The 24,550-nt window shown below is 41.9% G+C and overlaps 1 protein-coding gene and 1 long non-coding RNA gene across 3 annotated transcripts in view; one reads left to right on the top strand and one right to left on the bottom strand.

Annotated features, from left to right (window-relative positions):
* Positions 1-9,386: 9,386 nt before the first annotated feature.
* On the bottom strand, positions 9,387-10,302 carry LOC138739350 (uncharacterized). The gene is made up of 2 exons (XR_011342193.1): positions 9,799-10,302; positions 9,387-9,654 (listed from the first exon to the last, which is right to left on the bottom strand). It is a non-coding gene; the product is annotated as an uncharacterized lncRNA (long non-coding RNA).
* upf3a (UPF3A regulator of nonsense mediated mRNA decay) overlaps positions 9,533-24,550 on the top strand; it is a 95,333-nt gene continuing 80,315 nt past the window's right edge. For both annotated transcript variants that reach the window (XM_069891182.1, XM_069891181.1), the window contains exons 1-4: positions 9,533-9,778; positions 22,150-22,256; positions 22,485-22,591; positions 23,290-23,388. In XM_069891182.1, coding sequence (XP_069747283.1) covers positions 9,662-9,778; positions 22,150-22,256; positions 22,485-22,591; positions 23,290-23,388 — 430 coding nt within the window. In that variant the 5' untranslated portion in view covers positions 9,533-9,661. The remainder of the gene's footprint in view (positions 9,779-22,149; positions 22,257-22,484; positions 22,592-23,289; positions 23,389-24,550) is intronic.

Genomic DNA, 24,550 nt, shown 5'->3' with positions numbered 1-24,550 from the left:
TTATATCTCTTGTACTTAGCAATCCCTGTGGGCCACTGCAGTAAGCTAAACCCATGACTAATCCTAATGCTTCATTTAAGAATGCACCAAACTCACAGATTTTTGACATTCTACGTAATTAAGTCAAATATTCGCTTACAGATTTGCCTGTTTTCTGATCTCCTATTACAGCACACAAATATGCATAAGTTTTTGTATTTGATCTTTCAGGGGCTAACAGCTATTTCATCAGTTTAAATGTCTTACTTCCAATTTGACTCAGAAGCAGCGCCATTTTTTCCTCAAAACTGGTGTGTCGGTAATATTACGGGCAAGATAATGTTGATCAAATCTTTTGATTTCTATAGTCATACCCATCTTCCTCTGAGGTCTCGAATTTTCCAAAATGGCTTTCCACCATTTTGAGTCATTTTTCCCGTGTCTTTTCCCTTTCCTTTGTTCACTGTGTTTGAGCCCACAGGGCTGTGGTAGCCTTGATTAAATCTTCTCAATGCTTAGAGCATACATGTCAAACTCTGGCCCGCGGGCCAAATTTGGCCCGCGATATAATTATATTTGGCCCGCAAGATCATTTCAAAAATGTATTAGAGGTGGCCCGCCCTGCAGCGAGAGCCGATGCTGTTTTTTGGTAATGTCACCCCCACCATCCTCCCCCTTCATTGCACATCCTTCCCCATTGTAACACGAGAAATTGTAACACGAGAAGTCTGTCGATGTCATCAGCCGGCAAGCCAGTTGGAAGGCTCCCCGCACAACCAGTCACTTCTCCCACCTGTCGAGCGGTGCAGCGGATGGGCGAGCGCCTGTAATTTCCTGTCGGTGCGACGGACATGACAGGCTGCGCACGGCCCCCGGGCAGCGCAAGCCCCGCGTGACTGGCACCAGATGGCCCTTCCACAGCGCGAGCGCACTTCTCCCGGTCGCCACGGCCTTCAGCGCTTGCACCCGCGCGGACCCCAGGGACGGCTGGTTTGGCCCTGCACGTGAAGAGAGAGATGGTGGCTGTCCGCAAAAACTGATCGGCAGCGCGCTGGGCCTGAGTGGGTGGGTAAGCAGGGGTGGGCAGAGGGTGTAGGTGAGGAGTAATGGGCAGGGGAAGTTATGGTGGTGTGAGGGGCAGTTAGAGGGAGGGATGAGTAGAAGGAGGGGTGGATAGAGAAGAGGTAAAAGGGGAGGGGCAGGGCGAGTAGGGGAGGGGTGATTAGAGGGTGAGAGATGGGTAGAGAGAGAGACAGGTTGAGGGGAGAGGCAGTAGAGGGGCATGTATAGGATGGGGTGGGTAGAGGCAGAGCGAGTGGAGTGAGGGGTGAGTAGAGGTTGGGTAAAGGACTGGTGAGGTAGAGGGATGGTGGGTTGAGGGTGAATAGAGGCCTAGAGCCTGAGGAGTGAGCAGGAAATGCTGAGTCCTGATGCAGGCCAAAATGGACACAGCCTGTGAATGCTGACTACATCTCCACAGGGACCAAATATGTTTCCCTCAGGTCAAGCAAAGGGTGAACTTGAGCTACCTACTCCTGACCTGTAACATTATCCTCCTAAAGTTATATCCTAAAGTTTAACATTATATATGTTGAAAGAAGAGAAAACATGCAGATGTTGTTGAAAATTTTCAATAAATATTTAGTTCGGCCCTCGACTTAGTCCAAGTTTTTAATTTTGGCCCTCCGTGAATTTGAGTTTGACACCCCTGGCTTAGAGTGTAGAAGAAGTTCATTACAATCCTTATCGTCAATTTGTTGTATATTCTAAGTTTAGAAATACAGTAAGTAGCACACGGAGACGTGATGCCTCATTCATCTTTTATTACTAATCTAAAATGGCTCCCCGCAGTACACAATATATCTGCATGATGATGTCATATACATGCAGGCGTATATTCACAATATGCAACAAGAACTAAACATACTTTTAATATACATACTGTGGTGATATGTAATTAAACCACTAGGTCACCAGGGGTCATCCCGGTGACCTTGTATATAAAGCAGTCCAGAGCTACAGTCTAGCCTTCCAGGTTCATCTTGCAGAGAGACAAGACCTCTTAATGTACATATTAGTTTATTAAAGCTGTCTCATACTCGCACTGCTGGTGTGGTTATTATCAGTACAATTTAATAAACAAATATCATAGCTGCTAGGAAGGAAGCTGCTTCTGCTGCAACATGCATTCCCAACCACCTGGAGACTCTTCCTGAGGAATGGAATCCAGGGACGACCAGCACACACGTGCATCTGAGGATGGAGACGGCGAGGGACCGCTGTACTGGAATCATGGTGGAATGCGGAGAGGACCACAGAAGTACAATAGGACAGGTAAGAAATGGCCAAGAGCCCTGTCTGCCCATGGGTTGACCAGTACAGGCGTCATCGACCCTAAGCCCCGGTCCGATCAGAAAGGGGCCACTACAAGGCGAGTGGAAGGATCTCCACAAGTTTTGTTCCCCATCGCCACGTATGTGTAGAATTCCCGACCACTCCAGAGCCAGGGAAAGCAGACAATGCCACCGTCACTCACCCAGCAGCAGTTTCTCCAGTACCACGGACACCTGACGCGACTGCTGGAATCCCCCCTAAGCCCAAAGCCAGAGACTCAGCCAACAGCCCCAAGCACCCAGGTTACTCCTCCAGCAGATACAAGCCCCACAGAGGCTCTACCAGCAGCTCCCAGTACCCCATGGTCCGCCCTTGCTACACCTAGACCCAGAGACCACATGGAGACCGGGAACAACCCCGGGGTGTCCCCACATTACCTAAGGGACCAGAGACTGTGGCTTAGCAATGTGCTGCGACCAGATAGGATGGAGCTCGACCCCAGAAATCCTGGAGCCGGCACGCACTTCGGCCGCTGGCAGAGATGCTTTCTGAATTACATGGAGGGTGCTGAGGCATTGGATAAAGAGCTATTAATGCTGCTGTTAGCGCAGCTGGGAGACCACCTTTACTCCCTTATACAGGATGCCAGGTCCTACCAAGAGGCAATGAGCACTTTACAGAGGCATTACAGTAAGGGGCATAGTGAACTCCACTCCCGGTACAGGCTCATGAACAGGTCACAAGAAGTAGGGGAGTCTGCCAGAGACTTTATAACTCTCTGAAAGACCTGGCGAGAGGCTGCAACTTAAAAGCAGTATCAGCTCAGGAGTATGCGGAGGACCTTATTAGGGACAGAATTGTTGCAGGCATACGGTCCATTGAGACTAGACATCGATTGCTGGAGAAAGGAATGGTGGGGCTAGATGAGGCAGAGTCTATTGCAGAAGCTTTAGAAAGCACCAGGAAAGAATTGGAGGAGTATTCACAGGACCCTGGGGCTGGGACAAATGTCACACAGCTGGACTCTCTAGCCCCACGAAAAGAAAAGTATGCTGCCTCACAGGAATTCACAGCAGCAGCACCTTGAGGGTCCCAAGTGCTTTTTCTGTGGACAAAGCACCCCAGAGCCCTCTGCCCTGCCAGAGAAAATGTCTGTTCCAACTGTGGAAAACGTGGGCCTTATGCAAAAGTCTGCAGAAGCCCCAAGGGCACAGCCAAGGCCCATTTTCATGCAAATGAGAGGCAGAAAAGCTCTTCTTTCTCCACAGACAAACAGAAGAAGAATGCCATGTGCAGCCGGCCATCTTGGACAAATGCTACAGAGCAGAGGACACAGTCTTCAGGAGATGAATATGACACCGAGTATTATCGGATAGAAGGACACAAAGGACACGCCAGACTTGCTTGCCTACTGTTGGAATATAGGGGTTAATTAATCATAGAAAATATGTAGAATATATGCTTATGTACTATTCAGTTTGTATACATGAATCCAGTACTATGTAACAATTTAATATTTACCTCATGGTGAAGGGAAAGAGTAATGTAAGTCAGGGGCAGCCACAGTATGTAGCAAAGATGGCTGATTACACTAGGTTTAGAATTGTCTGCTCCCCAAATACAAAAGAGAGGATATGTATGAAACAATTTAGTAGGAATGTTAAGGCAAAAGGAGGTGATGATGAGCACAGGAGACGATGGCCAGACAAGAACAAAGAGAATCCTGACAGAGACTGTCAGAAACAAAGAGAATGGAAACTAACTCAATAAGAAGCTAAGACAGAAGGTGTTGAATAGAACAGAAGAATATGGCCAGATGAGAACAAAGAAATATGAATTGATTTCTGATCAAAACAACAGGATATTCTGGCCTTGAGGATTAAGATGGGAGCTCTGCACCCCAGATAGCTGCAGAGCAGGAAATTACTTGTGATAAATCTTATGCAAGAAATCTAGCAAAGAAAGCCAACTTTTGTTCTGTATGATAATGAAATCTAGCAAAGGAAGCCAACTTTTGTTCTGTATGATAAGGTTGAGCTATATAAACTGTAGAGACTGGACAGTAGAGGTCAGTCTTGGGGAATAGCTCACTGTGCAGGTGACCTATGAACTAATGACTGAACCAGAGCTCTGTTAAGCTTTATTCTTGTGCTGTGTAATAAACTGATTGTTGAACCGAATATCTTCTCCTATCACTTCATTTAACGAACACGCTGGACTCAGACAACACATAGACTAAATTAAGGGTAAGGTAAAGCCAGAGTCTGACATTAAACATGAATTAGGCGAGTCCGCACAATTTATCTGATGCCACTGTGTGCATCAAAATTAATGAAGTGAGGGTAAATTGCTTAATAGATAGTGGAATCACTGAAAGTTTTATTGACCAGGGGTTAGTCAACCACCTTGCCCTCCCCACACGCCCGAGTGAGCACCGGATCCTGTTATCTGCCAGCAGCCTTGCGGCTGAGGTAAAACAGCTTTGCAGGGTTACTCTAAAAATCCAGGGCACAAAATACAAAGGGTTCAAATTACTAGCACTCCCTCACCTCTGTGCCCCGGTACTACTGGGGTTAGATTTTCAGTGCCAGTTAGAAAGCATTCCAATAGTGCACAACAGGCTTCTGTTGGAACCAAGGGGTTGTAATCATGGAAAATATGCCTATGTACTATTCATTATGTATTCATTAATCCATTACTATGTAACAATTTACTATTTACTTCAATTACACTGTTTAAGGGAAATATTAATGCAATTAAGTAACAGCCACAGTATGTAGAAAAGTTGGCTGATTATAGTATGTGTAGAATTTGCTGCCTCCAAAAACAAAATGGATAAATCAGACAGGATGAGGTTGGAGGAACCATAGGGACAGTGATTTATTCTGAAACAGGCCAGTGACAGGAAGATAAGAGGATTGCAAGGATAAGTGATAAAAGTACCATGACTGAGAATGTCAGAGACAAACAAAATGGATAAACCAATTTAGTAGAAATTAAGTCATAAGGATACACGGGAGGTGTTGAGTAGAACAGAAGACTATGGCCAGACGAGAACAAAGAAATAATTAGAAATATCTGGGGTATGAATTGACTTCTGATCAAAACAACAGGATGTTCTGGCCTTGGGGATTAAGATAGGAGGTCTACACCATCGATAATTGCAGAGCAGGAAATTGCTGGAGATAAATTTTATGCAAGGAGTTTATCAAAGAAAGCCAACTCGTGGTCAATGTAACAATGTTGATCTATATAAACAGAAGAGTCAGGACAGTAGGAGTCAGTCTTGGGGAATAGCTCACCGAGCAGGTGACCTATGAACTAACGACTGGACCAGAGCTCTGTTAAGCTTTGTTCTTGTACTATGTAATAAACTGATTGTGAAACTGAATACCTTCTCCTATCACTTCATTCAACCAGCACGCTGGACTCAGTCGACACATAGACTAAATTGAGGGTAGGGTAAAGCCAGAGTCCGACACTTCACCCCCCCACTACACCTTACAAAGAAACAACATTGGAGCCTATCTGTCCTGAACATAGAACCCCCTCTGCTAGTCACACACCTGACCCCAGAATGCACACCAATAGCCACAAAGAGCAGGAGGTGCAGCCCAAGGGACAGAACCTTCATTAGGACAGAGGTCTGCAGGCTACTACAGGAGGGCATCATAGAGCAGAGCACCAGCCCCTGGAGAGTCCAGGTGGTTGTAGTAAAGTCAGGAAAAAAATTGCACATGGAAGTGGATTACAGCCAGACAATCAACAAATTTACACAACTAGGTGCCTACCCCCTGCCACGCTTAGCAGACATGGTCAACAACATTGTGCAATATAAGGTGTTCTCCACCATAGACCTGAAGGCAGCAGACCACCAACTGCTCATTAGAAACAGCGATCGCATTTACATGGCATTTGAGGCAGACGGCAGGCTGTATAAATTTCTGCGACTCCCCTTCGGTGTCACCAATGGAGTGTCCCTGTTTCAGAGAGAAATGGACCAAATAGTAGAAGACTTCCAACTGAAAGCGGTATTCCCCTACTTAGACAACGTGACAATCTGTGGCCACACTCAGGAGGATCATGCCACAAATTTAAAATGCTTCTTCCAAGCAGCCGAGGAAAGGAACCTAACACACAACAGGGACAAATGTGTCTTTAGCGCCAGGAAGTTACCAATCCTGGGCTACATAGTGCAGAACGGGGAAATCAGCCCAGACCCAGCCCGTATGCGCCCCCTCCTAGACCTCCCAGTGCCATACACACTGAAAGCACTAAAAAGGTGTTTGGGACTGTTCGCTTACCATGCCCACTGGGTCCCCAACTATGCCGACAGGGCCCGCCCACTTATAAAAGCCTCAGTTTTCCCACTGTGCCCAGCAGCCACCAGAGCATTCAGGGACATTAGGGACCATATCGCGAAAGCTACCATGCGGTCCATAGATGAGTCGATCCCATTTCAAGTAGAGAAGGATGCATCCGATGTGGTTCTGGCAGCCACCCTAAACCAAGATGGACGACCGGAGGCCTTTTTCTCGCGAACCCTACAGGGGTCAGAGGTAAGACACTCAGCAGTAGAGAAGGAGGCCCTAGCCATTGTGGAAGCAGTAAGGCACTGGTGACATTATCTGGCATGCAAACACTTCACCCTTGTCACGGACCAATGGTCTGTGGCTTTTATGTTCGATAACCAGAACAGGGGGAGAATTAAGAACGACAAAATCCTGCGCTGGCGGATAGAATTGTCTATATTTAACTACGACATTCTATACTGCCCCGGGAGACTCAACGAGCCCCAGGACGCGCTGTCCAGAGGCACTTGTGCCATCCTCAACCACATGTCCCAGTTGCAGAGCTTGCACAATGAGCTGGGCCACCTGGGGGTCACTAGACTGTTTAACCTCATTAAAACCAAAACCTCCTATTTTCGGTAGAGGAAGTGAGGTCAGTGAACAAGAGCTGCCCCATCTGTGCAGAATGCAAAGAGCAATTTTACCGACCAGACAAAGCCACCCTGATAAAAACTACCAAACTTTTTGAGCGCCTCAGCCTCGATTTTAAAGGCCTACTCCTGTCCAATAATAGAAATGTCTATTTCCTAAACGTAATAGATGAATATTCCCGTTTCCCCTTTGCAATCCCATGTCCTGATGTATTAGCAGCCACTGTTATAAAATGCCTCCAACCCATCTTCAGCATATTTGGGTACCCGAACTACATACACACAGACAGGGATGCTGCATTCATGAGCGCAGAAGTACAGCAGTACCTGCACAAGAGAGGAATTGCTACCAACCATACTACAAGTTACAATCCCAGGGGGAATGGACAAGTCGAAAGGGAAAATGCCACTATCTGGAAAATGGTCCTCTTGACCTTAAGAGCAAAAGACCTGCCTTTTATTAGATGGCAAGAAGTGTTGCCCGAAGCCCTACACTTTATACATTCTTTGTTGTGTACTGCCACTAACATGACCCCACATGACTGTATATTTTTTTTCACAAGGAAAACCACGACGGACACAGTGCTGCCTAAATGGATGATGACACCGGGACCTGTTCTCCTCCGGAAGCACTGCAGACCCCACAAAGCGGATCCGCTGGTGGATCAAGTGGAGTTGAGGCACATGAATCCTTAGTACGGCTTCATCACATTCCCAGATGGAAGAGAAGACTCAGTGGCCACCAGGGATCTCATGCCGGCTGGATTTGTGAACAACGCGGAGGAAACACAGATATCTACGGATCAACAAGGAGCGCAGCAGCAGTCACTAGAACAGTTGTCCATCGAGTCACCCCAGAGGATTATACCACTGGTATAATCACGGAAATCAGGACCCTGGGTACGCCCGCCCCACAAAATATCACCACCCTAGACTTGATGGCAGGACCTAATCCCATACAAGAGGCCACATGGCCATCTCGTACTTCCCACTCCCAAACCTCCACCAAGAAAGGCCGAAAGGCAGACCGCACTCCCCTCCCCTATACCACTACCGTGGAGGTCCAGAAGGCAACGGAAGCCACAAAAAATTTTGGACTTATGAACTTACAAACAAGGGAAGACGCGGGGGGAATAACAATTTTTTAAGGGGGGGGTGGTGAATGTGGTGATATGTAATTACACCATTAGGTCACCAGAGGTCATCCCAGTGACCTTGTATATAAAGCAGTCCAGAGCAACAGTCTAGCCTTCCAGGTTCGTCTTGCAGAGAGACAAGACCTCTTAGTGTACTTATTAGTTTATTGTTATACTTGCACTACTGTCAGTACACATACCATTGCTAGTCCCAAATATTATGGTGCCCTGAAATCAGGGAAATATCTATAAAGAGTGCTGTCATTTCTACATGGTCAAACCAAAATATATACAAAATCTGGAATGTGTAGTTTAATCACATGCAAATTGTTTGATTACAAATTTAAAACTGTGAAGCACGGGGACAAATAAAGGAAAAATGTGTTTTTGTCCCAAACATTATGGAGGGCCCTGAAGATAGCCAGGATTTTTATGGGAGGCCAAAAGTCTGCTTCTACATCTTATGTCAGAAATTTGAAAGTGGAGTAAAAATTAACAGCAAAGGAAATAAAATGGACAAGTTGTGAATGGGTGCGTCATTGCAGTCATCATAAAATCCAATTATATCATTCATGTACACCTTTCTCTATGTATTACTGCACCACGTTTTTAGTCTCATCCCGAATGGCCAGTGTGGATCTTGTTTCCACATCTGTCTTCATTTCTACAACTCGAGTTCAATGATTTTTCAGTATTTGGCTCCGTGTTCTTTTCAAAACAATTGACCATCTTCGTAGATCAATTGATTTTTTTTTAATTCTGAGCATGCACAAAGGGGAATGATGCTCTAACAGCATTCTGCCTGCTAAAATACAGGGCCAGTGCAGAAAACGAAGGGAACGTTCCCTTCCTGGTTTTTTTTTCGCACCTGATGCTGCTCGAACCGCTGAGACCCTCCCGCAGACTGTTTGATCCGCCCATTCGCAGCCCCTTGTGCCTCCAATCCCAGAACATGGACCCTTCAGAGAACAAACAGGAACTTACAAAAATCCACAAACGATCACTTGAATTTATAGGAAACAAAAATATTATTTCTCATATGTTGTGGAGGGCTGGTTTGCGGCTGGGCTTGACGATCCATCCTCCTGAACCTTCACAGCAACCCGCCCGACACATCGCGGGGGGGGGGGGGGTCACCCTCGGGCAGCTGGGAGGAGGCAGCAGCCAATCAGAGGCGCCGCCGCGAGAGGCCAGGGACGGCGGAGTGCGCGTCAATCCTCGCGAGAGGTGGCGATTCCATCGTGAGGAAAGCGAAAGGCGCGCCTGCGGGATGAAAGAGGAGAAAGAGAACAAGGGACGGGAGCGGCGGGTGGAGATTCAGTTCCGAGACAGGGAGGAAGGCGAAAAGCGGAAAGAAAGGGATGAGAAAAAGGAGGTGCTCACTAAGGTGGGGGCTGGCTTTCTTACCTCAACCGCGAACCCGGGGGCTTTTTTCCCCCCGCTGAGCGTTACGGGGTCTCCATGGTGACGTGAGAGTTAAAACCTCAAGACGAATGAAAGGGGAGCTTTCGATGATTGATGGGTCGCGAGCCAACCTGAAGCGCAGTGACGGCAGCAAGTGGCCGCCCTCGGAGCGGCTCCGCTCCTTCGGTTCCCGACCCGACCTGCCCATTCATTGACGGGCCCTTGTTCGTGACCGCGGTGTACGGCGAATGTCCACGCACTTGTATTTGCTAGTACACAATTGTATTTTCCACGAGTGAGCGGGGAAACCTAAGTGGTTCAGCATTGGAGGCAAACAGCTTGTGTTTGCGTATCAAATTGATGTTAGGTCGCGGTTGTGCAACTGAGTTATGCTGCCGTGGGGAAATGTCCTTCCTCAAGGGAAGTCCATGGGAATGCGCAACGATCCCTTGATTTGGGGTCTCAATGCAGGGACAGCATCTCCAGCTGCTGTGATTACATTAGTATGTCAGTAATTATGAGGAAAAACTTACCATTTGAAGATTTTTAAAAATGGGTTTCATCCGTGTTTTAAAATTTTGCTCAAGATCCCCATGTTTTGCACATTTTTAATTGCCAGAGACGTTCATTGATTGTGCTTGATATGACGTTTCTTTGCCACACAGACCGGAAGCCGAGTAATAGATGTAATTGTTCTGCATATTGCCGGGTTGGGGGGGTTGGGGTGGGGGTGGGGGTGGGGGGGGGGTGGGGGGGGGTGGGGGTGGGATAATGCCTTTGAAGTTAAAATCAATGGTCTAATTGGCACAGTAGAGGTAGCATTAGATGCAGAGAAAGCATATGATTGATTGGAATAGGATTTTTTATTTGAGACACTTAAGGCTTTAAGTAATTTTATAAACTGGATAAAGGCACTGTATGATCAACTAAAAGAAAAAGTGATTACGAATAAACAAATCTCACAACCCTTTTTACTTGAAAGGTCTTCTAGACAAGGTTGCCCATTATCACCCTTTTTATTTGCATTAGCGATTGAACTATTGGCGGAAGTAATTATAACTGATAATGAAATTAAAGGATTTGAAGTAGGAAATAAAGAACATAAAATTAGTTTATTTGCTGATGTTATAGTATATTTAACGACACCAGAAATATCTTTAAATAAGTTGAATGAGAGATTAAAAAAGTTTGGGTTAGTATCTGGTCATAAAGTGAATGTTGATAAAAGTGAAGTAATGCCTATGGTGGATATGGATTACTTTCAATGTAAAAGAGTGACAAAATTTAAATGGCAAAATGAAACAATTAAATACATTGGAATTAAAATTAGTAAAAAATATGTAATCTGTTTAAATTATTTGTCTTTTTTTTAAATAGAAGAGGATTTGAAAAGATGGAAAGATTTACCAATAACGTTAATAGGATGAGTAAATTGTATTAAAATGAATATTTTTCCAAGAATACAATATTTGTTTCAATCATTGCTCGTTCAAGTACCAGAATTACCCTAATGCTCTCCTCAAACACTCATTCTCACAGAGGGCCTTTTCCTGATGGTTATAAAAGTGTATTTGTAAATGCTATTGTGAAATGTTGTATAAAATGTTTGCAATTCCCTTGTTTAATAGTGTTGAGCAAAGACAAGGTTTCTTGCCTTGTTTAGTGACACATGATTTAATTTTTTTTTCAGCAACTTGTTTTTTTTGTATTATTTTTCTTTAATAAACTGTCAATCTGGTACAGGTGTACAGAAATTCTAGGGATGGAAAAGAGAAGGCTAGTTTTTGGGTGGGTACTTGCCCTCAAAGAGTACTCTCTGTCATTGATGTTTAACTCCTTTGTCTTGCAACAGAATTTTCTGGTTGATCTAATTTTAGTGATAATGAATTTGTTGTCATATACATTGTACAATGTTCAAATGAACCAAAATTCTTGCTGCAACTGAACAGGTACTTTGTTTTTTTAAATACAATAGTATACTTAATTGAATTGAAAAGAGATAATAAATATTCACAGTTATCCTGGTGCAAAAAAAGTTTATAATACTCCAAAGAGCCCTTTTGTGGGTGTCAGAACAGTCCCTGATCAGTGTAGCAAGAGCAACAAGCTGCAGGAAAAAACCCATTCTTGAACCTAGATGTGCTGGTCTTCAGATTTCTGTACCTTCTGCCCAAAGGAAGCAATGAACAGGGTGATGGAGGTGCTTTTTTTTTAAATGTTGGCTGCTTTCTTGAGACACCACCATGCATATTTTGTCCCCTTCTGGAGTCTTTTGCATTCCTGCGCAGTTGAATTCCCAAACAATGCTGTGATGCAACCTGTTCGTATACGTTGCACAGTGCTCCTGTAGAATTTGATAGCGTATTCAATGACCTGCTAAATCTCAGAAACAAGGGAAAGAGGTGTTGCCTGGTTTTGTTTCTCATTCTTAATTATTTAACCATTTGTGTATGCTATTTTTAAAAAAATCCTGCTTCTTTTTATTTCATACCACTTAATAATTTTCTGATGTCTTCTACACATTCTGCAAGTTGTTTAAGATTTTTTTCATATGTGATCATTTTATGCTCTTTCATCCCCATTTTTTATGTAAATTGTGTACATATGTAGACTGTCCTACTAGACCTACAGAAATATTAACACTTTCACTAATTCCTGAAGTTATTTAAAATGTATTCCCGTCCAGCTAATTTTACCATTTGTCATTTTGTGTGATTACCTTGCTTGGAACAAATGAGACTTTAGGGCATGTTTGTTTGTAATATTATCAATGACAACAGCTTTCCAAAAGTAACATTAGGAGTTTCTCCAGAGATGCTGTATTCTCTGCTTAGTAGATCCTACATTTTCATATTGATAGGACTACCTTGTGACAACTAAATTTGGCAGACCTTTTTTTCTTTTGTATTCTGTTTTGTATGTCTGCCCATGTTTTGGGGACAGAGTGAAGTAAAAATGCTCATTTATTTTAAATTTTGAAGAAATTAAAGCCCCAAGGCATTCGGCAAGTACGTGAAGAATAAGACAATTAGTTGTGTGAGGCTAGGACCCATCAGGGGTGATGGTGAAAATGTGAACATGGAGTCAGAGGAAGTAGTGGAGGTCATTTATGAATACTTTGTTTCAGTATTTACCAGAGAGAAGAACCTTAGTAATTGTGAGATGACCAAATGGACTGAAGTACTTGAGCATGTTGACGTTAAGAAAGAATGTGTGTTGGAGCTTTTGAAAAGTATTAAGGGCTGGTTTCACAGACAGGGCTTAAACTTGGTCCTAGACTAATATGTTTGTTTGAGCTGTTGTTATGAACCCAGAGAACCCCAAAACCCAGTAGCAATAGAAATTCACCAAGACAAATGGTTATGTAAACAAAAGTTACTTTTAATTATATTTAAACATGAAAACAGGATCAAACTCTAACATTACTGTTAACCCCTTCTAATTCTAAGCACATGTGTATGTAATGTGTGTATAAGTTCAGAAAAGTTCTTTGATTCACAGTCCAATTTTGCTTCTCAATCTTACAAGTTCAACAGTATTAGGCAATTCTTGTACTGTGCATAGAATTTAACATTTATGAATTGTCACCAAGCTTTGGTGCTTGAAAGATAAATGGTTGCTGCTCAGGAAGGTTCTTGTTGGTTTTCAGACAGAGATTTGTTGCTTGTTGGACACAACTGATTCCTTTTGATCAGCCACTTCAGTATCTTGCTGAAGAAATTTGCCCCATCAGGGTTTTTCAGATGATAACCTCTTTCTTTCAGGTCACCACAGAGATCCTTTTTGTTTCTCTTACGTCGTATGAAACATGACACAGCCAGTCATCTCCTCTCGTATGGACTTCTAACAAGCTGACCTAAGAACTCACAATCATCTTCAAAATGGGGTTTTTCCCATGAGCTTCTCCCCCTCCCCTCATGACCCACATAAACAGCATAATGCATTCAGACAGTCTGCAGGACCGGACCCAATCTTCTGAGTCTGTTCATGTGTTGCTTTCCAAAACAATAATCCATTACTCCACAGCATGTCCAATTAACACCTATTTGAGATCTCTTTTGGCATTCTTCAATTTTGCAAAGGCACTCGGAGCCTGGACTGTCTGGCATGAGCCAAGCTCTTGCATTTTAAATGAGATCTGTTTTGAAGTGTTTGTATCTGAGTGTGACCTAACTAAAAACCCCACAATCTATCTTCCAAAAACATTTCTTTACATAATTAAATATAACAAACTGTCACACTGTCTTAACTCAAAGCAACTTGCACAGACTTAAAATAGTCGTAGATTTAGCCTGTTCTGGATTAAACAAATCCAATTGCAAGAGGGAGACCTAGAGCTACTCTCGGACTAAATTGAAGCTTAAATTATTCCTTCAAAGAGGCAGGTTTAACTTTTCCTTAGTACTATTTGTGAGGGAGCATGGAGTATTTGGAATATCTGAATGAAGATCAGCATGCACTCTGGAGGCCAGCCAGACAAGTACTTGTGGATAGGAGTAATCCATTAAATTACTTTGATGAAATAACTTTTCAAGACCACTTTCATATGTACAAAAAAATGCATTGGAGATAATATCTTTGCTTAAATTTCAAAGAGGAAGGCCTTTACCCAATTCTCTTAAGTTCTGAGCACTGAGGTTTTTGGCATCTGGAATCTTTCATTGTGAAACTGGTGATTTGTGTGGTGCCAGTAAAGCAGCTGTGTGTAGAATAGTTTACAAAGTCTGCAGAGCCATTTGTGAAGTGTGGAGTCTTTACATTAAGTTTCCTAATGCTGCTGACCAAGCTAACTATAAAGCGTAATTCTATGAATGTGGGCACTTTCCAGGAATGATTGGCTGTATAGATGAATGTCATGTTCCCATTAAGGGTCCATCAACTGATGCTGAGGAGGACAAGAACTGTAAGAACTGTTTTTTCCATCAATGTTTTAGGGTGTATACACTCCTTACTTGGAGTTTTCAAACATTGTTGCCTGTTGGAAAGGTGCAACTCGCGATTCAAAGATTTTTCTCAACTCTTCTTTGGGTGCTCAGTTTCAGAGAGGACTACAGGTACACAATCCTTTATCCAAAACCCTTGGGGGACAGTGTGTTACGAATTCTGGATTTTTCTGCCCAGAATTTTTCTCCTCCAAGTGCCGGCTCCCTCCCCCAAGCGCCTGCCCCCTCTCTCCCCACTTACCGGATTTTGAAGCTTTCCGATTTTAGATGTCCGGATAAAGGATTGTGTACCTGTACTACTTTGTGATATGGTCAGAGTAAATTTTTTATTCATTCCATACATAAATCCCACAACACCTGAGCAGCAAAGATACAACAGAGGTTACTGGTATATCCACACTAGAGGGATGGTCGAGCATGTGTTTGAAGTATGGAAAAATCGATTCCAGTGTTTACATAATACACTTCGTTTCAAGCCAATAAGATGCTCCAAGGTGATCATTGGTACAGCTGTGGGGCACAACTACCTGAAACAGCATTGCTGACCTGATCCTCCAATGAAAGATCAAACCAATATGTTCATTGTTGAGGCAGGCCAATGAAGACTTGCACAGAGTTGCTTTCACATTTGCAGCACTTCAACTACGTGAGATGCATTTAAATATGGAATGTATTCATCATGGTTTAGTTTTGTGCTGATAATGTTTGTTCTGTACTAAATTAAAATAGTGTGCAGCAAAATTAAATGAGTGACTAAACAAAGGCTGGTTTAAAATGTAGCTTGTAGTGATTAAAATACTCACACTCATGAATATCTAAATGACAAAATTTTTATCTATAGCTCTCTTCCAACTTCATATCCAATCCATGTTCTTCCCTCAGATATTTCATTTTATCCTCATGAAATTCTCTGGCTAACTTTTCATGCATGGTTATTTTTTTGTTCTCTGCTGAAAGGTGGTGGCAGCACCTTCTTTCAGGGAATAGCAGATATAGCTATAGCAGATATGAAGGGTACACACTCATTGTGCACTGGCTCTTCCAACGTGTTCAGATTCCTTTCCTCTGGGGGGGGGGGAGGGGAAAGAACACCATTAGAAGTACAAATAAACTCGTATGGTCCTTAGAATGAAAGAAGAATAAAGATTGACACAGACAGTGGAATATATTTTCCAAAGGAAATAACCAATTTGCTTTCTTTATTATATTTACCATTTGTGCTCAGTTCTTCATCAGAATTGAACAAATGATCATGTTCTGGTATACCATCCAGAAGTTGCTGGTGCTCTGTTATTCCAATCAGCAAGTCACTCAATTCATCAGTCTTTTTGGTCTTTTTTGGTGGTCCACCACCAGTATTAAATTGCTCTCTTCTGATCTCCGCATTCTCTTTATAAAGCCAGTTTAAGGTTCATCCACAGAGTCTATAAAGGCAGATATCATTCAATATAAGTGATGTCACAAAAATATGAATGAGAAATGTGAAACACTGATAATGAAGTTATCTCACCTGAACTTGCACTGTTCTTATGGTTACGTTTTCATTTGCATTGAGTTCACTGCAAATTGTGCCCCAATCGCTCTTTTGCTGAGTTTGAAAATTTTACTTTTCAATTTTTCCAAAACAAACATAGCATCACATCTGAAATTTTTTTAACATATTTGCACTTTTATTTTAATTCACTTCTCAGATACAAACACTGTCAGCTTACTTACAATTTCATTCCTTTCCCCAAACTTTGAAAATTAAACAACTAAAGCAATTAAAGTGACAAACTGAAAAATGATTAAAAATAATTTAAAAAAGGAAATTCAGCATACTGCCAGTCTTTCTAATCTACTTCCACTCTTCTACTCAGTTGCAGTAGTATGGTTTTTACTTTCATAAATGAATTGTTTGACACAATTTGTTTTAGTAGCTTTTTCTTCATACTCAAAAGTTTTTTTTTATTGGAACAAATTCTTTTTGCCTCTGCCATTGTTTTGTCTCAAGATTCACACCAGTAATGGTATTTTCTATTCCATTCTGGGTTTTTATGAGCATCATTAGACCAACAGCATGTGCTCATACTTAACCTAATCAGGCTTAACCCAAATGTTCTCATTCGGGCTTTCTTGCCTTACTCCAGGACTCCATAGTCTCTTTTTTTAAAACTTTATTTAAAACTTTTAAAAACAACGTAAAATCAATAGCAACAACAAAGGTTTTTATACAATACATAGCCCCTCAGCCAGCCCCCTCAAGGGGAGCCAAAAAAACAAAACATATACAATATTTTTAAGATATTTCCAAACCCATATATTCTAAATATATTTTAACAAAAAAAAAGTAATTATCATGTAAATTATGTTATTTTCTCCATATAAGTACACGATCTCAATTCTTTATGCCAATGAGCTATATTAATCTCTACATTTTCATGCCACAGATAACACCAAACGTACAAATGCTATTTGAAACTTATCCAACCCCAAACCAGTCAAAGAAACCATATAACCCAACAAAAAAAATCTCTGGATCTAATGGTAATTTAATTTTAAATAATTTCTCCAAAACCAACCTAACTTTTTCTCAAAATGGTTGTACCCTATCACAGGACCAAACTACATGCAAAAAAGTTCCAGTACTTAACCGACATCTAAAACAAAGATCCGAATGACTAAATCCGTATTTTTTCAATTTCTCAGGAGTCAAGTATAACTGATGCAAAAAAATTATAATTAACCAAACCATATCTTACATTAGTCAATTAAGATGTAATTTAGTTACCCCTTCATGACATATAACCTCCCAATCCTCTTGAGGTCTAACAAAAGTTAAATCGCTTTCCCATTTATTTCTAGATTTCTCCAAATTTGGTTTATCCATAGTTTCCTGTAACAATCGAAACGTATCTGAAATAAAACCTCTCTTTGGTATAAAGAAAATCAAAGATTCAAATTTCATTAACTTGGGTAAACTCATCTCTTTACCATAATTATCCCTTATCAAAGCTCTAAGTTGGTAATACACAAATAAAGAATTTACTGGTATACCAAATTTCTCCCTCAATTGATTAAAAGAAAGAAACTGTTGCTCTTCAAAATGATCCTGAATCACTTTTATACCCTGAGAATACCATATCTTAAACATTGAAAAAGGAATAAGCTGATTTTGATATAATGGAATTTGGATTGATAATTTACCCTTTGTCCCTATAACATCATTTATTTTAACCCATATCTTTAACAAGTGTTTTAATACCAGTATATCGTATCCCTGCAATAAATTCAAATTCCACTTGTGTATAAACTGGTGAACATCAAATTCAGTAATACAGGCTAACTCCACCTTGGCCCAACTAGAAGACTGATTAATATTCATCATTCTACTAACAAACTTCAACTGTGCAGCTTCATAATAATTTCCATATCAATTTCTGTAAAGCTACTTGAGCTAATTTTCCCTTCCATAAAAATTTCCTCACCACCTTATTCAAATCCTGAAAAAAAAACCCTTTGAAAGTAAACACGGAATTGACTGAAATAAGTATTACGGTGCAGTGAATAAAGCACAACAGAAGTTGTCTGTGAGCTGAACCAACAGAATTGTTTAATGGAATCGTCGCAGATGGCGAACTATCACAATAACCCGACCTCTGAAGATCTTTGTGCCTCCAGGAAGTCCTGATTGTGCAGGGGCCCGCAATTACGGACACCAGTTTGAAAATGGAGTGGCCGGCACTCCTGCCACCTTCCCCCAGCTGCCTCATGATCCATCCCCTTCAGGGCAATCCTCTCTCACTCTTCCAGGCAAGTCTTCCTCTTGTGGATGGTCTGGGGCTCTGCAGTCACTGTCGACGTTCTTGCAGGCCCAGGGTTGGCTTCTCTGCCATACGGTTAGCCTTTTCTTCCTTCTAGGTTTGCTGTATTCATTCTCTTTCCCATCTTTTTTTCTTCTCAATCTCTCTTATATTTGTATTTCTGGTTACCTTCTGTCTTCTTAGTCAAAAAAAATTAAAGCAAAAGGGGATAGTGTTCACCCTCCTTCACCCCTGCAACTTTAAAAAAAAAATAAGGCCAGGAGGGGAGAAAAAATTATTTTTGGATGCTAAAGAGGCAATGAATTATGTTTTTTAAAACTTGCCACCTTCTCAGGATTAAATGTAAATATAAATGGGGAAGAAATTAATGGAATGATGGGTTGTATATGGTTGCCTCGGGTCTGAGACCTTGCTGAGTGCATGAGTGGCTTGTGGTCGATGTAGGCAAGAAAAACCCTTCCTTTTAACTTGTACTGGAAATGTCATATTGCCAGGTACATATTGACAGCTCACTGTCGAACAAGTTGTATTTGAGTTCTGATGCCCAGAGATATTTGCTGAAGAAGGCTGGGGGCATCATTGTTCATCAACCTACTGCTCAAGCATCACACCAACCACTCTGTCCGATATATCGGTTGTAAGGGCCGGGGGAGGAAGAGTCAGGATGAGCCAAAGATGTGGCCTCCGCTAGTGCTGCTTTAGATGCCTGGAATGCTTCATGGTTTTGTGTGTCCACTGGACCATCTTGTCGCTGAGTTTGATGAGGTCAAATAGGGGTTGCATGAGGGTGGCTGCTCCTGGGAGGAAACTATGATAAAAGTTCACTGTACTTAGGAATTCCTGTCGGCCTTTGGCCTAGGGAATCGCTGGGTGGCTTCTTCCTTATCTGGCAGCGGTGTGGCACTCTCATGAGAGATACAGACTCCAATGCAATCTGTTTCTAGGCCAAATTGGCACTTAGCCAGGTTCACCATGAGTCTGAACTCTTGCAACCTATCAAAAAGGCGAGTCAGGTGCGTTCTATGTGTGTGCTGGCATCGGGGCTGGCGATGAGGATATCATCCAGATAGATGAAGATGAAATTGAGGTCCCTGCCAGCCACGTCCATGAGACACTGAAACTTATGGGCTGCATTCTTTAATCCAAAAGGCATCTGGAGGAACTTGAAAAGGCAGAAAAGTGTAATAATGGCCGTTTTCGGGACATCGTTAGGATGCACAGGAATCTGATGGTACCCCTTGACGAGGTCCACCTTCCAGAAAATCCAGCAACCCTGGAGCCATGAGGCAAAGTCTTGGATGTGTGGGATGGGGTATCTATCTGGGATTGTGATGTCATTGAGTTGTCTATAGTTGCCACACGGACACCAACAGATGTAGTTCTTCTGGACCATGAGCAGCGGGGTACCCAGGGCCTGTTTGAATGGCAGACAATACCCAACTCCTCCATGGAAGCAAACTTTGTCTTGGCTTTGAGGAGTTTGTCCTGCGGGAAGGGCCATGCCCATGTGTACACTGGGGGCCCAGTGATCTCGATGTGGTGCTCTTCGCCATGTGCTGCTTTAGTGTGAAAATTGGGCGCCAACAGTGTTGGATACTTGGCTAGTCAAAGGGCATATTCGTTGTGGTCCTGAGTGTGGATGCCCAATGGTAAAAAGGAACATTGCCGTAGCTTGAGGGGGTATGACTGAAACATGGTAGCATCGACCAAGCAGCATCTCTTCTTGTCTACCAGGAGCTCATGTGCCTGGAGGAAATTGGCTCTGAGTAGGGCTTGCCCAACAGACGCAATCATACACTTTCAACAGAAAACTGTTCCCACGACATGGATTGTGACCAGACGGATGCCAGAGCTTGGAGTGGAGGAGCCATTGGCTGCCTGTAGGGGAACGCCCTTGGGATTGTGCTTGAGCTCGAAGTTTGTCATCGGGATGAGGCTTATCTCTGCACCTGCATTGACTAGAAAATCCCTCGTCCGCTGGTCCCTTAGATAGAGTAGGCCTTTATGTGTGCCAACTGCCGAAGCCACTTATCAGCGGCCGGGCTGTTCATTTCCCGTTGCCATGCTCGATTTGGCATTGGGGTATGAACATGGAGGGACACACCGCTGGGCATTGCAGCCCCATCTGCAATAGTAGAACAGTAATAGTTCCATTTGTCTGAGTGCTTGTTGCGGTTAGGCCGTGGCTACCGCTGGCAGAACTTTTTTTAAAAAAAAACTTTATTTATTCGTTCAAAAAGCAAATAATATGACATATACAACAATTAACCATAAACATGAATGTTATTTTTTATATATTAAAAAAAGAGAAAAGAAATGAACCCCCCCCCCCCCTTCAGCCAACTCTCCTAAGGAGAGCCATAAAGAAAGAAAAAAGAAAAAATATTAAAGAAAAATTAAATATACATATTAAGATCTAATCAATGTAAATTGAAATGTAAATATTCTGAATATAATGACCACTTATTAATAAAAAAATTATAATTATCACACAAAATATACATAATTTTTTCCATTATTAAACAATATTTCATCTCATTGTGCCATCTATTAATATCAATCATATTTATATCTTTCCATGTACTAGCAATACATTTTTTCACTACCGCTGGCAGAACTGATGGAGGGGAAAATCCTGGTACAGAGGCTGAGCCAGAGATGCTGATGGCATAGATTGGTTGAACATGTATCAAGCTCTGCTGTGGGGTGTGGAAAAGTCTGTCTCCTTCCTTGGTGCTGAAATCCACGTCTGATATTGCCAAGGAAACCTGCACCAGAAGCTTGGAGAGGAACAGAGCCTCAAACAAGAAACAGTTGTGTGCCCATCTGCTAATGCCACCATTTTGTGCATGAGCTCTGGGGGGTTTCTATCGCCCAGGTCTTGCATATTCAGGGTGCGAACAACACCCTCATGCTTGAAAATTGAGGAGGAAACACTGGAATTGTTCGTTCTTGTGCTCCATAGGAGGATTTTCAATGAAGGAGCTTACTTTGGCTGCGGTAACAGCATCCAGTGTGCTGACAAGATGCCAGAACTTGGTGTCCTCCAAGTCAATGCCTCTGTCTGAGTCACAGTTCCTTGTCAGTGTAACCAGTTCCTGGTCTGATTGGCCCAGAAGGGTGGCAAATGCATACCCACAGCATTGGTTGCAGCCGTTGGAACTATAGTGATAGCAGCATCCTGCATTTTGTCATGTTCAAAGTGGGTTCCAAAGACGTTTGAACCTTTGGGGTCACCACCATGGCAGCTGCTAACGACAGCACGACTGAATTGAAGCATGTCCACACAACATGAGTGTGAACCAGTAACTGAACTTTATTTGAATCTCTCGTGTTGCTTGAAGGGGACAACCCACTTCCTGTCTGGGACATGCTGGTCTAAAGGAGTGATGTCAATGCATTGCGGAGTCACTGTCTGCCCAGGGACATCTCCCCAGCAATGCGTGTCACCGTATGCTGGATTCTCTGAGAAGGGAAGGGGGGTCCATACCATCTTGTATCAACTGACTGGGGTGGCGATTCGCCCATCTAACTGCGTGATCACTTGGCCCACTACACTTCCCTAATTCTTGTAAAAATTTTTCCTTTCTTCATTCTTGTGTCTATAGGTGGTTATTCGGCGTTTACCTCCTAACCTAACCAAATTGCAACTAGAAGAACAATTGCATCCACTACCTACGCATGATTATTTTGAATTTTGTGCTGCAGACGTAAGGTATGAAATGTATTGGATCCATTTATAAGCTGCTAATAATGATGATGTATTAAAGAGCAGTGAAACATGCCTAATGATATTTATTTCTCGTTCATTTCTTAGCCTGTCATGAGAAATACAAAACTAATCTTAGGAATTACTTTGATTTATTTTACTGCAGTTGTTTAATGATGTATATTTGTAGCATGAATGTGATATTGTGAACTCATTATTTTTATTTTTTATCAGCCTTTATCCCCATCTATTCTCCAGAGCTTACATCAATTTTAAAAATCCTGATGATATAATTCTGTTCAGAGACCGATTTGATGGATATATCTTCATTGATAACAAAGGTAATGATGCAAAAAGTTTTGAGTCCAAATTAAACAATCCAGACATCCCATTTCATAGGAAACTCCTATTTACTTATTAAATATCATGGTTGCTGAGTCACCTGTAATGTCCATTGGATGTCAACTTGCATATAGATTTGCACCAAAAAATTATGCTTAATTGTTATTTGTGCTAAAATCATTGTGCTGTACAATGGATCCAACCACATTGTGTATCAATTTGTTAACATAAATTTCAAATTGGGAGTTTAAAATGTCTTGTTATGTATTCCATATTAGGGCTGCATGGTTGCCGACGCCGTTAGCACGACGCCGTTAGCACGACACTTTCTGTAAGGAGTTTGTACGTTCGCCCCATGACTGCGTGTGTTTTACCTAGGGATTCCAGTTCCCTCCCACCATTCAAAATGTACTGAGGGTTGTAGGTTAATTGGGTGGCATGGGCTCATGGGCTGAAATTACCTGTTAACATGCTACACGTAAATATTTTTTAAAAACACATCTAAATGTTTAAAAAAAAAGTTGATGAACAACTGTTATTATAGCAAAATCTTCAAAAAATATTGCTGGTTATTATTTGATTTTGTTAATGTGACTTGCATTCAAAGCTCATGAAATACATACATGTGAACAGGGTACAGGGTTTTGGTTTGAAACTTACTTTAAAAAATTTATACTCTTTATTTCCTGTCACTTAGGCCAGGAATACCCTGCTGTAGTTGAGTTTGCACCATTTCAAAAGATTTCTAAAAGAAAGCTGAGGAAGAAAGATGCAAAATCGGGGAGTATTGAAGAAGGTAATTATCTTGGCCTACAGCAAAGTACTGACCGCTGTCAGTAATTACTTTGATTTGTATGTTCAGTCACTTCACCTTAAAAACTAAAAAAAATACTAAATTTATGAAACATGAAACTCTGCAGATGCTATGATTGTAGTAAAAAACACCAAAATGCTGGAGGAATAAAAGTCACACGTTTTCCATTGGAGGTAAAGATACAGTGCCCTCCATAATGTTTGGGACAAAGACACTTTTTTTTTCCTTTATTTGCTCCTGTGCTCCACAAATTTTTAAATTTGTTATCAAAAATTCACATGTAATTAAAGTGCACATTCCAGATTTTAATCAAATGCTATTTGTATACATTTTGGTTTGACTATGTGAAATTACAGCATATTTTATACATAGCTCCCCCATTTCAGGGCACCATAATATTTGGGACATTTGGCTTCACAGGTGTTTGTAATTATTCAGGTATGTTTAATTGCTTCATTGGTGCAGGTATAAGAGAGCTAGGCTTGCCTCTAAGCCGTTGATCACATTTGGAGTCTATAGGTGCCATTTTTCAATAAGAGTACCAGAGTTGTGCCAATGAAAGTCAAAAAAACCATTATGTGGCTGAAAAAAAAAGACATTTCCCAATCCTTGGGATTATCAAAATTAACTGTTTGGAACCTCATTAAGAAAGAACGAACTGGTGAGCTCCGTAATCATAAAGGAGTGATAAATCCAAGGAAAATCTTCACTGCTGTTGACAGAAGAATTCTCATCTTATTGAAGAAAAAATTTCCAAATGCCTATCCAACAGATCAGAAACCCTCTCCAGGAACAGGTGTGGATGTGTCAATGACTACTGTCCACAGAAGATTTCATGAACAAAAATAAAGGCTACACTGCAAGATGCAAACCACTAGTTAGCTACAGAAACAGTGTGGCCAGATGACAATTTGCCAAGAAGTATTTAAAAGAGCCTGCAGTATTCTGGAAAAAGGTCAGATGAGACCAAGATGAACCTGTATGAGAGTGATGCCAAGAACAAAATGTTGAGGCATAAAGGAACTGCCCAAGATCCAAAGCATTACAACCTGTTCTGTGAAATATAGTGGTGAGAGAGCTATGGTCTGGGCAAGTATGGCTACCACAGGAACAGGCACACTTACTTTCAATGATGATGTAATTG

The sequence above is a fragment of the Narcine bancroftii genome, chromosome 7 (assembly GCF_036971445.1).
Source record: "Narcine bancroftii isolate sNarBan1 chromosome 7, sNarBan1.hap1, whole genome shotgun sequence".
Lineage (NCBI taxonomy): Eukaryota > Metazoa > Chordata > Chondrichthyes > Torpediniformes > Narcinidae > Narcine > Narcine bancroftii.
Note: the sequence above shows the minus strand (reverse complement) of the source record. Positions and strands in the feature narration are given on the sequence as shown.